Source organism: Stenella coeruleoalba, assembly GCF_951394435.1.
Source record: "Stenella coeruleoalba genome assembly, chromosome: 9".
Lineage (NCBI taxonomy): Eukaryota > Metazoa > Chordata > Mammalia > Artiodactyla > Delphinidae > Stenella > Stenella coeruleoalba.
The window spans coordinates 36537031-36551139 of NC_137155.1; the positions used below are offsets into that span (position 1 = coordinate 36537031).

At 40.6% G+C, this 14109-nt stretch overlaps 1 protein-coding gene across 2 annotated transcripts in view; it reads left to right on the plus strand.

Annotated features, from left to right (window-relative positions):
- Positions 1 to 11577: 11577 nt before the first annotated feature.
- The window catches only part of CRPPA (CDP-L-ribitol pyrophosphorylase A), a 305209-nt gene continuing 302677 nt past the window's right edge, over positions 11578 to 14109 (plus strand). Inside the window, exon 1 of one of the 2 annotated variants that reach the window (XM_079931749.1) lies at positions 11578 to 13128. In XM_079931749.1, coding sequence (XP_079787875.1) covers positions 12872 to 13128 — 257 coding nt within the window. In that variant the 5' untranslated portion in view covers positions 11578 to 12871. The remainder of the gene's footprint in view (positions 13129 to 14109) is intronic. The other variant, XM_079931750.1, reaches the window with a different exon arrangement.

Sequence of the window (14109 nt, forward strand, 5' to 3'; positions counted from 1 at the left end):
GTTTGATAAAAAGTTACCTCCCTCCCTAAGAAAAATGACCATGGGTAGTTTACAGTTTAGAATGGGAGACAAATAAGCAAACAAGAAAACAGATAAATGGCAAAAGGTGCAATGAAAGAAAAGAAGAGAGTGTAGCAAATATTAACCAAGTATCTCCAATGGAGAAAGCACCCTGAAAAAGAGGATCCTTTGTTTGACAATCACAGTCAACATATGCAAAACAGTTGGCTATTCAGTACTGCCATTTGCCTTCGGGTATTGCAGGTACTTGTGGAAAAGGAGGTGCCCCTTTCTAGTGGAGGATGTTGCAGGATGTTGACACTGGTCAGGTGATCATTGTGATTTTTTGGTAATGCGTGATTATGCACTGCTCTTTGAATATGCTTGCTTTAACAGCTATAATTATTCTGACCAACATGCCTATGGTTGTACTCCTCCGTCCTGCTGGCATCTGTTCTCTTGTATAATTCCCCTATCCCAAAGGAGGTACTGTTGGCATTTGAGGAATTATAATGGGATCAGTGACATTAAGAACATCTGGGAAGCTGGTACTTTGGCTGCATTATGGACAGACATAATTTAGACCTATTAATTAATTAATTTTTGTTAGTTGAGATCCAGAGAGTGCATGAATCTTTTTTCAATCTTCAAAAGAATTTTTTCCCTTGGTTATATTCTGAGGCATCCTGGAAATTTACTGCATGTATTTAATAATGAGTTAGAGCTGTCACTTAAAAAAGAGCCCCACTGTATTATAGTAAATGAATATTTATAGATCAAACTCTAAGTTAAGTTCTCCTTGAGCCCAATTTAGTCACTATCCAAAGAAAGTTGAATTATGCCAATCTGCCTGTGAAATATCCTTGGCATTCTAGGATATGAACATGAGTCAATAACTACCCTTTCATCATCACTTTTTCCTGTAATTAATTTGTGAGCAGAAAAAATCCATTTTTTAAATTATAACAATTTTAAAAGCACAGAATGTGTCTAAAATATGCTGTTAATGTGTAACAGGCTAAACAACCTCTAAGAAACGTAATCCTTATTGATTAGAAAAAGATTCATCTCCACTTACTCTGTGCTACCAAATTTCTTGGCTTGGTTACCAGACCCCTACATGTTGCTAGCTGTCAGGTTACATCATCTGCACGAGAATCAACTCATCCTGACAAATTGGATTCTCCAGTCTGGTAAGGAGACAGCAATTTGAAGTCTCCTTTTAAAAGAGCTGTTTTAAGTCAACTCTTCACTATCCAGCGTTTAATTATCTAGTTCTCTTTATCCAGGACTTTGCCTCTCATCCCCCACTCCTTGCCTTTTGGCCAATTCATTCTTCATCAATTGACCCACCGGGAGGTGGGCAGAGTGAGAAAAGAGAAAGGAACTTAACTGGTCAATTGAGCAACTGGACACATCTCTGGGCCCTCAGTATTCTTACTCTATAAACCTTGTAGAGGTAATATACAACTGCTTCAGAAAAGTGCTATATAGGAGGGTGAGAAAAATTGCATTTAAATTTTGAGTCTTAGGGAAAGCACACTTAAATAGCACTGAAAATGTGATTATTTCCTAATCTTCAAATTCATGATGCTATTTCTGAAAGAAATAGAATGGTATCTTGAAGGGTTAAATTTAAAAATTCATTCTGTAACCTCTTTGGTTTGTGTGTAAAATAATTTCTTGGGTTATATATTTGGGAAAAAAAATGTGTCATTAGCCCAATGAAAGACATCTCCTTGAGAATGGTTGTATTTATGTTCAAACATGTTGGTTATTTTTGCTTCTCCTCAAACATGAAATTATGGTCCTCAGAAAAAATAGGAGCTACATAGGACTAGGTTTAAATCAAAAAGATGCCCATTATTTATATGTATTTAAAACAAATATGCATACACATAAGCACAGGAGAGAAATTGCAATGTAATTTGACTATCGGGGGAGCTTAACACTGAAAAAGAATTCAGCACAAACTCTAGTTTTTTCAGTCTTTTCTATAATGATGGAAATTGGGGAAAACTTTTACTGAATTAAATCAAATCAATGTTTGGGTAAATACTTCAAAACCTTGAGTATACATATTCTTCATTTCCATGAGTCATTTAGCTTATTCATCCAACAAGTATTTATTGAGCACCAGGATACACCAGGCACTCTTCTGGCACTGTTCTCCAGCACTGTTCTGGAGGTCCTGTGGAGATACAGACAAAGTCCTTATTCACAGAGATTTTATTATGGGACAAAATGACTAAGGAACACCGTTATGGAACAAACTCAAAGGATCATCAACGGAGAATAGAGCAAAAAAAATTGCCTTGCTGATTAACTGCCAAACTTCCAACATTTCTGTGGGTGGCAGGTTGATTGCCTAGACAGGTATAAATCAAGCATTCTCTCCAGTACATGCTTTGCCTTTCTACTGATAAAAAGTGCTTGGGGGGACACAAGTTGGTACTGGTTTGGAACCCCTCAAACACCACCAGCTTTTTGCTCAAAAGCATGGGCAGGTTTGAAAACAGAAGGTCACCATTGCTTAAAAAGCCTCCTTTATTTTTTTTTTAAATAAAGAATTTATTATGGGTAAAGCATTGTGTGAGGCACAGAAGGGAATGCAACAAAAGCATAAGGCAGGGAGGAAATTTTCCTGCTAGTCAAGTGCAATTTAGCAGGAGATGATCGAACCATAAGAAATCAACACCAATGTTAGCCTAGAATTTTCATAAGAGTTCATGACAAACTTTCACATATATAATTCACATAAATTTTATTCTAAAAACAGCTCTGTGAAGTAGGGTGGGATAATTATCTTATTATGCCTAATTTGTAGAGGAAAAAACTGAGCTCAGCAAAAATGAATGACTTGTTTTTTAAAAAAATCACACTGCTAAGGATAGAGCAAGATAATTTGATTTTTCTCATTTATGATCATTAATGTTTTCCACCACATCTTGCTCTCCTGGAAATACAAAAATGAACTATTGTCTGCTCTCAAGGTATTCATACACGTTTGAGTAGCACTTTATCTCTTATAAAACTGTTCTCATAAAAATGATACAATCAGAACTACATCCACTGCAACGTATCATTTTTATTTCTATTTTGCACATAGAGGAATTTAATAACTGAGCTAAGATCATAAAGACAGTAGGGGCCCAGGAAGATTCAGTCATTACTTAAGTGTTAAAATAAGTATAGAACAACAGAACATTAGCTTTCCAAACTTCAACGACAAAGACCATCAAAAATTGAGTTACTATGCCATTTGGGGAGAATACTTCATCACCAATAGGGGGCTCAATTTCAATTTATTTACTTACATTACTCTTCTATTCGAGAAGAATTGTGGTGGTCAGAATATTTTTGAAATGGAAAAATGTGTGGTCAGAAAATTTTTGACATGAAAAATTTAAAATAATAGAATATGCTGAAGTTGGGTAATAAAATGAGGAAGTAGGAATATTTAAGAAAAAATTTAATTTGTATTATAGGATGATGATATAAGAGCCATCATTCAAGATAAGAAGAAATTCTGGGGGGCTTCCCTGGTGGCGCAGTGGTTGAGAGTCCGCCTGCCGATGCAGGGGACACGGGTTCGTGCTCCGGTCCGGGAAGATCCCACATGCCGCAGAGCGGCTGGGCTCGTGAGCCATGGTCGCTGGGCCTGCGCGTCCGGAGCCTGTGCTCTGCAACGGGAGAGGCCACAACAGTGAGAGGCCCACGTATCGGAAAAAAAAAAGATAAGAAGAAATTTTAATTTCTATGGCATGTTATAGTTTTCAATGCCTTCTTCATTTCGTTCATCTCAGTTTCATCCAGGAAATTTTGCTGTAGGAGATAATGCTCACTGTTCACTGAATAATAATTTATTGTAATATTTTGTCAAGATGGGCATTAAAGAGCTGAACCTTACTCTAAAGAGTACTGAAAACAAATTGGAAACACTGTCCTCTCCTTCGGAGGATAGTATTGTTTAGACAGACCTGGCATCACAGCCCATTGCTTCCCTTGGCAAGTCACTAGTTTCAGGTTCCACATCAGTAAAAAGGGAGCAATGATAACCTTTGTCTCACAAAAGCAGTTGTGAGACCTGAAAGAATTATTGATATATGCATGTAATACTGAGCCTGACATGCAATAGAGTACTGTAATAGAGTGAAAGTGGCCCTACTCCTTGATTCAGTGACCCACCCCATCAGGCAATAACTCCTTTGTTCACCCTGGTCAATCACAAGTTGTTAAACTAGGCCAGGTTTCCATCTTTGTGTATGATCTAGTAAAGTGACTAGAAATGTAGGTGCTCATCAGAATAAGCACTTCCAAGGTCTCACCTCAGATTCTGACTCAGATTTTGCACCTGATGCAATCTGCACCCACAAATGATTGTGATGCGTAGCCTGGCTGAGAACTATTAATTTAGGTTATGTGCTGAGAGGGAGCTGGACATGCTTTTTACCTGCCACACCTCCAGTGTATCAGGACAAAGCTGCCTTTGCCTTTATTACTACGTGGGCTCTCTTTGCTTCTACTTGCAGTGGAATCAAGCTGGACTATGCTGGGCAATGGCAAAGGTCAAAGTCCCCTTCCCTTCCCCACTCTGTCTGATTTTCCCCACCTGTTGGTAGTTTTGTCCACTGTTTTCTGGCCTGACATTTACTTATGTTCGTCAGAGGATTTGAAAATGGAGCGCAGTTGCCCACAAGACAGGACTCTTAGTTCAGTTCCTGTCCCAAGATATGAAGAAGCAATTTATTGCTCAAATGTGGCACAGATGATTTCAAAAGAGAGGCCTAATTCACACCAACGAGGTTGTTGAAGCAGGACCCCACGTCCATATGAACAAAATCCGGCAAAATACGTCTCCACTAGTGTTACCACTCGGGGTGTGGTTTGTTTATTAAAAACTGACACCTAGGTAGTCATTTGGTTGAAACAAGTTTGTGCATCTCTAGTTGATATTGGGCCCTTTGGCTCCATTTCCAAGATAGTGGTAGGTTTAATGTTCAGAAATTCCCAGTTGACCAAGTCTATAGCCGTAGGTAGAGGAAAGAGCCCAAATCATTTTGTAGACATGGCTCTTTAATAGAATAAATGGCCATAACAAATATTAATACTTGGAGCTTCCAATTTTCAGTTTGGGGGTAATAGAAGACACCTTCCAAATCGTTCATAGACTTTCAAAGGAGTTGTGCTGGTCCTCTCCATTATTGCAAATACTGTATTTTCTCATATTTTTAGTTTTACTGAATTTTTTTTTTTTTAGTTTTACTGAATTTTAAATTAAGACTATCATGTGAAATAGTTTTAACTCTGATTAAAGTTAAATAAATTTAATGCTTATGATTACAATTAAAAAATTGAAAGAATATTCAGATAATGAAGACCCCCTCATCACCAACATTTTGCTCTCTAATAAAGTGCTAGTCCAAACAGTATGATTACAAGTGACACTAAAGGATTGTCACCTTTTGGAAATCAGTTCTTGGCCTATCACTTGGGGTATCTACAACAGTAGGGGCTTCAGTAACAGAAATAATTTCTTAGGTATATATTCACTTTGCTAATATTTCAGCCCTAGTTTTGGCTTTTATGATGGCAAAAAAGAGGGTCTGGATAGTTATTGATAACTTCTAGTGAATAACTTGTAGAAACAAATGATCTGAAAGAGCAAAGAGGGCTGTACAAATCACGCTGTATTTCTTCAGTCTCTTCCTCTTTTGGCAGGAAAGCAAGGGAATGACCCTTTGAATCCTTTGCCCTGACCTGGCCAGGAATCTATGAAATCTGTATTGTTTGAGTAGATGTTCTGATCCAAAGACATGCAAATCTCCACAAGTGGGTGATTGGTGGCTGCAGAAGACTCTGCAAAGATGGGCCATTAATAATTCCTCCATGCCCCATAAGTACACGCCACTTCTCGCATAAAAAGGTGTGGAGCCATTTTCCCTCCTCTTGAGCTGGACTTTGGGCTGGACTTGTGACTTCTTTTGGCCAATATAGTGAGACAGAAGTATTGCTGTGCCAATTCTGGGCATAGAACTTAAGAGGCCTGGTAGAATCTACTTTTGCTCTTTTGGAACCCATTCACTATATAAAGAAGGCCAGGCTATCTTGTTGGAGAAAGATCATGTGGAAGTTAACTGAGATACCTCAGCCAATAGCCAAGCACCAAGACCCTAGATGTATGAATGAGTCCATCTTGGATTCATTTCCAGGTCCAGTTGAACTACCCTGGTCAACCTCAAATGAAAGAGAGATGAGCGGTCTTCATTCAGTACTGCCCAAATTCCTGATCTATAGAATTGTGAGCAATAAAATGGTATTATTTTAAGACACTAAATTTTGGAATGGTTTGTTATACACAATAGACAACCGAGAAAAATTGTAAAACGATACAGTTCTTGTTCTTTAGAGCTTATTGTGGTTTAGCAATTACATAGCACACCTATCTTTGACCATCCATTCAAAAATAAAGAATAGTAAGTGGATTGTTTTTAAGGTTAGACTCGCGCTGGCCTCGTGTACGGTGACTTCTTGCTATTATCTCTGGCCTTAGGAATTTTTAAGGTTAGAATATCGTGCCTTTAAATCATGATTCTGATATTTACTTAAATGGAAATGCCTGAAACAACTGTTATTAGTTGTTATTTCCCAGGATAAATGAGACAGTTGTATTTTCATCACTTTGAGAGCCAGGTTTAATAGGGGCAGGAAGGCCTTAGTCATATAACTTGACCAAACCCAGACCTAGCAGGAGCAGCCAGTGGGCATGGGAAGTAATTCAAGGCCAGGTTATAGAACATCCTAGTGAGACCCAGGTATCATAATTCACAGGACTGACATTTAAAACCAGTTAAGTGGTGACATGGTTTTTTGTGATTAATCCTTTCAGAGAAGTTATCCAGCCAATTAATCAGAGAACAGCCCTCTGGTGATACAAGTCTAGCCAGTCAAACTGGGATCCTGTTCTACTTTACGCCAAAGACATGTGGAATTCCAAGCAGGAGACAATCGTAAGACCTGGGTCAATGGGAGTAGAGTTCAGGAGGAAGGTTGCCAGGAGGTGAGTACACCCCATGAATGGTAAAGCAGTTCTTCTAGGCAATGAGACAAATTCAAGGTGCAGCCCTCTCACAGGATGGAGCTACCTGTCCTGGTCAAGGCTGAAAGGGTTAAGCCCATCGGTGAAAGCCACAGATGAACTTGTGGTAAGCAGAGCTGAGAGTGAGATGCCCAACTCAGGAGATAGCAGGGAGAAAGGAAAAAGGACCAGAAGGCGAGAAGCCAGGAGAGCCAAAGAGAAACATAATGAAATTTGAAATTTTGCCCAGGACCAGTGTTGGTTAATTTTGTGCATATTTTTGCTATCGTACTATAGTAGTTAATAATCAGATTTTTTAAGAAGTTAAGAGAAAAAAATAACTACTAAGGAAAGATTTGACAAAAGGGAAAGTTTTTTTTCTTTTTTATCTTTTGTCAAGGTCTTGAGTTCTTTTAAGGAATAATGATAGGAGAAGAGGAAGAAAGAGGATAGTCTGTGCAACTTTAAATCAAAACAATTTTTTCTTTTGGGAATAGTTTTCAGCATTCTAATTTTTCTGAAGACTAAGTGTAAATTGGTCTTCATGCATTTAGGTTTATATTCATTGGCACATTGAACATGCTTAATTCATTCATTCTTTCACTTATGTCTTATGCTAGTTAGTGGTAGCCGTGGTCACAAATGGAATTAATTTCTAGTTAACTTATTTCTATTCACATACAGCATAAACAACACAGTGACCTTATTTCTTCCTCTCTGCAATCTACCACAATTTACTTCTCCATGAAACATGGTCTTTCTGTCACTACTAAGTGCTTCCTGTCCAAACCAGTTTAGCTTATTGTTCTCCTAACTAGATATTACAGCATCTGCCCAAACTGCTCTGTGTTTTCTTCTTCTTCTTTCTTTCTTTTTTTTTGTTTTTTTGGCTACTGAAGTAAGTGTCCCATGCTAAAAAGCAGTGAAGCACTTTTTTTTTTAAACAAAAATTAAAAGTTGTTTATATCTTCATATCCTTTGGATATCACTGAAGAGACTGTATCATCATTGTCTCAGTCTTCTCTCTCTGCTTCATCCATGTCAATTCTTTGCCTCTCTGTACCCTACCCCACCAGAGTCCCTTTTGATCTGCTTAAGATCAAGACTTGGTACCCTCTTAGGTGAGGCATTATAAGGCAATGATGTCCCACATTCAGACTCTATTGCACAGCTCATATCCTATATTTACTCCGTGCTTGGCAGGGAAGGGGGTGGTGGTTGTGGTAATAATGCCACATTCAAATGTCCACATTCTTCTTTTCTTATTCCTTAGTAAACAGATATGACTTTGAATTCTCAGGGAGCATTTTCTTCTTAAAGTCTAGGTGTTTTTTTTTTTCTTTTCTTTTCTTTAAATCTTGTTTAAAATATATAAATATATAGGAATAACTGCTGGCAAGATCTTTCCTGGCAGAAATGGCAAATCTTCCTTTTCTAGCTGTTGCTCTTCACTGATGATTCTGTATGCTCTTCTCTTCCACAGATTATGAAAACTGGCTACCACCAATTCTAGACTAGTCATTTGTTTCCTAAACAAACCCATCAAAGATATCACCTCTCCCACATTTCTTACGCACAGAGGGCATTCCCCTCTTTTAGTTTCTGGAGGTATGTGTCATCCCTCAGTTGAATCGCACCCTTGAGTTCCATGCTCAGGACAGAGTTCCAGGCAACAATTTCAATTCTGCTTAAGCTGTGGACAAGGACATGGCCTTTGGTGGCTGTCAGAGGTGATGTGTTTTTTAATGACAGGTCTGTAGAAAGATCTCGGGGATAATTCGGTTCTCCAGGTCTCTATCATCTTTTTTTTTTAATTCCTGGCATTTAAACATTTTCCCCTCCTGTTTTCTTCTTTATAAATTAACAAGGAAATAAAACAGACATTTTAATGGATTTCTTATGCAATTTTTATATGGCATGTTTAATATATTACATGCATTTTGCGTTAGGTCTTGAAATTAAATGCATTGGATATAAAGTGAATTGGGGTGTCATTCTTTTGTAATTCAGTGTTTAAGTCTGGTCCAAACTTACATTAGGATCACCTAAGGAAGCCTATTAAAAAATGCAGATTTCTGGGCCTACTCCAGATCTACTGAGGCAAACTTTCTGTCAGAAGGTGTTAGGGGACCATTGATTGAAACCATCCACCTTGGCCAGGAACGATGATGACCACCTGCCTGAGTTGTGTCACAACAGGAGGTCCCAATAGGAACATGGTGTGCCACTGAAAACTAACCAGGAGAATTCGGGAGGGGCCAAAAGAGGGAGGAGATGACCAACCTCCCAGAATTCTTCGCACTGGAATCCACCTTGGCTGAGAGATGCGTGCACCACCAGGAAGGACCCTGAGTCAGACTATGGGCTAAGCAAGATGATTGGCCAGAGACAACCTGGAAACTAACCCCATTACCATAAAATCTGAGACTGAGAGCCACTTGGCAGTGTGGCAGAGCAGTTCTCTTGGGTTCCCTTACTCTGCTGCTCTCCACCCGGCTGCCCCTTTCCAATAAAGTCTTTTGCTTTGGCAGCATGTCTGTCTCCTCGGACAATTCATTTCCAGGTGTTAGACAAAAGCCCACTCTTGGGCCCTGGAAGGGGTCTTCCTTCCTGAAACAAAGGTGCCAATAATATATCTTCTAAGATTAATATATATTATGTAAATGATTATATTATATAACTATATAAGAACTACTATGTATCTTAACAATGGTCCCCAAATGATTCTTATGAAAAGTTAAACTTTGGTAGCATTAATGAAGTCAAATTTATCATTCAGTCCTAAGGCTATTCACCACTATTTCCCTTTTTAGCTATACAGGAAAAACAAGGTGGACAGTTGAGATGGTTGATAATTAACTTTATAAGAAATACTGAGAGAAAAAAAGATAATATTCTCGTTGCCATGTGGTGTTTAGTTTGAATTATCCACAGAAAAACCTCAATTCGGAGCATTACCTTTCTTATGTATAAAAATGAGTTAAAGGTCAGAGGTTAATAGACTGTCTCACTTACAAAAGATACACAAGAGCAAAACAGGAATTAGAATTCATAGGCTGACAGAAATGCTGGGGCTGGCCCCTGTGGAACCATAATTTATTTTGTTTGGCTCTGAATTGAAGAGTTAAAGGGTAAACCATTAAGCTGTTCATTAGCATTTGAGAGCAACACCCCAACTAACCTCCAGAGATGCTATTAAAACAGTAAGTGTGGTTGGGGAGGAGGAGAGTGATTGACAGTGCTAATTATACTTGAATTAACCCTTGAAAAATGAACCCAATTTGATCTAAAATTCTCTAATAATGATAATAATAATAAAATCCCCAAGATAAATCTTCCACGGTACACTGACATGTAGAAACAAACCAAACACAGGAATTTTAGGCCTTTCAGATACAAAGACAAGAGCCACTTCCATTTAATGGGTATTTCTATATGCATTAAAAAGTAAAGACTTCCCTGGTGGCGCAGTGGTTAAGAATCCACCTGCCAATACAGGGGACATGGGTTCGAGTCCTGGTCTGGGAAGATCCCACATGCCGCATTGCAACTAAGCTCGTGCACCACAACTACTGAGCCCATCTGCCGCAACTACTGAAGTCCGAGCACCTAGAGCCCATGCTCCGCAACAAGAGAAGCCACCTTAATGAGAGGCTTGCACACCACAACGAAGAGTAGCCCCCGCTCGCTGCAAATAAAAAGAAAGCCTGCACACAGCAACTGAAGACCCAACGTAGCCATAAATTAAAAAAAAAAAGTAACATGGAAACTACATACTTTACCCAAAGTATGCATAATAAGGAATTACTTACGTCCATATAAAAAGGCTCAGAAAAAACCTTTGCTTCTCATATTATGATATCCAAATACTTTGCTTCTCATATTATGATATATAAATAAAGTCTGTCCTTTTTTTCAATACAAGTCTATATATTAAACATGTTTAACATACGCTATGTAAGATCTACGGGTTCATAGTGAACAAAGTTAATATATTTGTTCTAAGAACAAAACTAAATCAATATAATAAGATTCTGGCTAAATTTTCAAAGTTTAATTATATTAATGATTATATAGAAATTAATATAACAAGACCTTTATTACTATGCTATTTTTGCTCAAGAATAAGGAAATGAAGAATAACTTTAGCTCCACAAGCGAGGTTTAAAGATCAATATTAATAGAAACAATTATTTGACTGCTTTTCTGCCTCTGTAGGTAGACTCATTTATTCATTTATCCACCAATTAGTCAACATGTATTAATAGAATGCATACTATAGGTTAGATACGGGTGGTGGTGCTACAAAGTGAAATGTATTACAATGCCTACTTTTCAACTGAGTCAGTGATCTGACAAATTTCAAGTAGAATGGAGCTAAACGTTGATTATAATATAAAAGGAACAAAAATAAAACTGATAGTGATTTTAATAATAAGATCAAATCAAAAGACAATAAAAGTAGAAAATTTAAATCTTAATTTTGTATGCTTCATTCTAAACTGGGAAAATGGCTAAAAATACTAAATTGGAATATTATAATCTGATAATATTTTCAGTGCTTAAAGACTCCTATTTTATGAATCTTATATTTACTACTGATGGGTGAAGATTGATAAATTAGCAAATATTTAATTATATGTACTTCGATTGTCATTCATTCATTCAATCAGTAGCTTATTCAATGAATATTTATTAAACTTCCCTTATAGTCCAGGACCTGGGGACACAACCCAAACCAAAAAAGTAAGGACCCTGCTCTCAAGGAGTTTACATTCCAGGGGCCTAATACAATCTGCTCTGACACTCCAAATACTTTAGTACATTTTCATGGGAAGCACTCACAGCAAAGACAGTAGTAAACAAGGGCATGATACGCTTCAGGCCTGGAATTTTTCAACTTTGGCTGTACTTCTGTGCAAAGGCCATTAGGTGTGCAATCTTACACAAGTTACTTAAACATTTTAACCTTATTTCCGCCTCTGTAAAAGAGGAACAGTAATAGCTGGGTTCTCCTGGAGATCAAATGAGATAATGTGCGCCGACTATTCAGCAATTATTAGTATTATCGCTTTGGCTCCATGGTTCCAAAAAAAAGTGCCTGCTCATTAGAATCACCTGGGGATATCTTTAAACTCTCAGACCACACACCAGGCCAATTAAACCCAATCTCTGAGGGTGGGACATAGGCGTCAGCATTTTTTGAGCTCCCCAGGTGTTTCCAATTTGCAGAAATTTGGGAACGGCTGCAGTTTGGCTTACTGATATGTCATAATAACATTTGCCCATCCACCTATCTTTACCAGAGATGGAACCAGGATGCCTCATGAGCGAATGAAAGCCAGATAACTAAGGTGCACATTTTTCTGTCTCATCTCGTGGCTCGCATCCAAATCTCTTCAAATCTCTTCAAGGGGAGAGGGATGGGAGGGAGTCCTGACCCCTACTGCCTGCGCACAGCTGTTAAGGTTTAAGGAGACCCTTAGGTATATAGGGAGGGCTGACACTTCCACCTGCGGCGACTGCTGGGCCTGCCAGAGGAGAAGCCGAGAGTCGGGAAAACCAGCCCTTCCGGGGCGCTGGGCTCGGGACAGAGGCCGAAGACGCGCCGGGAGGAAGACCGGCAGCTGGATCGTCCCCTGGGGCCGTACAACGGCCTGGCCCGCGCGGCTCGGGTGGGCGCTGTCTGTGCGCCCTTGCCCGCCCTCCCCGCTGCGACCCCAGCCTAGGGCAGGAGCAGCGCTCAGGCGCAGTGGCCCGGGGCGAGGAGGGCCCGCCCCGCCGCTCGCCGCCATGGAGTCGTGGCCGCCTGGCGCCTCTGGGCCCACGGAGGCCGGGCGTCGCCTGCGCGGCTTGCGCGGCGCCGACTTGGCGGCCTCGGCCTCCTTGCTGAGCGGGGCCGGGGCCGAAGCCGGGTGCAGCGCGCCGGCCGTGGCGGCCGTTTTGCCGGCGGGGGGGAGCGGGGAGAGGATGGGCGTCCCCACCCCGAAGCAGTTCTGCCCCATCCTGGAGAGGCCGCTCATCAGCTACACCCTGCAGGCCCTGGAGAGGTAATGCGGCGCCAAGCGCGCTTTGCGGTCCCCGGCCCCCTGCTCCCCGCCCTCAAGCCCAGGGCAGCCCGCGCGCGGCACCTGCTCCAGTAGCTGTGCTCGCGCTGACACCCGCTCTCGGCGGACCGCGGGGCCGGACTCCACCCGCTCGGTCATTCCAGTTCGGGCTCCATTCCCGCTAGCCCTTCACGGAAGGGGAGCTCTGGCCCTTTAACAGACAGGCGCGGAGCCTGGGGCTGCCCCACGGAGCCCTTTACTGCTCCAGCCGCCGGCCTGTGGAGCTGCCCTCAAGACTGACTGGGTTAGCGCGGGGGACGTTTAGTCCTAACCCCGGGGCCTGTGGGGACTAATGTGAAGCTGGTTTAGGAGTCTCCCTGTCCCATATTCTCTCTCACGCTCATTCTTCACTCTCAGCGGCTATCTCCGCGCATGCGTGGGGATGAGTTGCAAATTAGATTAAAATCTAGTTGCAAACTAGATTTTACTTGCCAAGATAGTTTTATGGGCCTTTGGTCATTCTTTTTATCAACTGTTAACAAATATTAACTGAGTATCTGATATGAGACATACTGTGCTAATTACTAGGTACTGAAGGTGGACTGAGAAGCAGGATTTAATCCAAACCTTTCCATGGTGGAAACGGATTTAAGGGCGCTAACTACATGCTGTATCTTCGAAAACGGACTAGCTGGGGAAATGGAAAAGGAATGGGATAAGGAGGACCAGGGGAGTAGTAGTGAGGATCGAAGGAGGTGAAAAGGAAGGGTATGTTATTTTAGCTTGCTTTTAGCCGTGTGTAATGGCTGGAGGGATGGGAAGCGGGGGGAGTACAAAGGTCCACATAGGTGGTGTTATGGTGTTGAAACTTATAGAAGCCAATGTGGAGCTGTGGGAATATGTTTTAACGTGGATTGACATGAACCATTTGCTTTAGGAGGCTTTAATGAAGATGAAGCTAATGAGGTTCTAGTCAAAGGACAG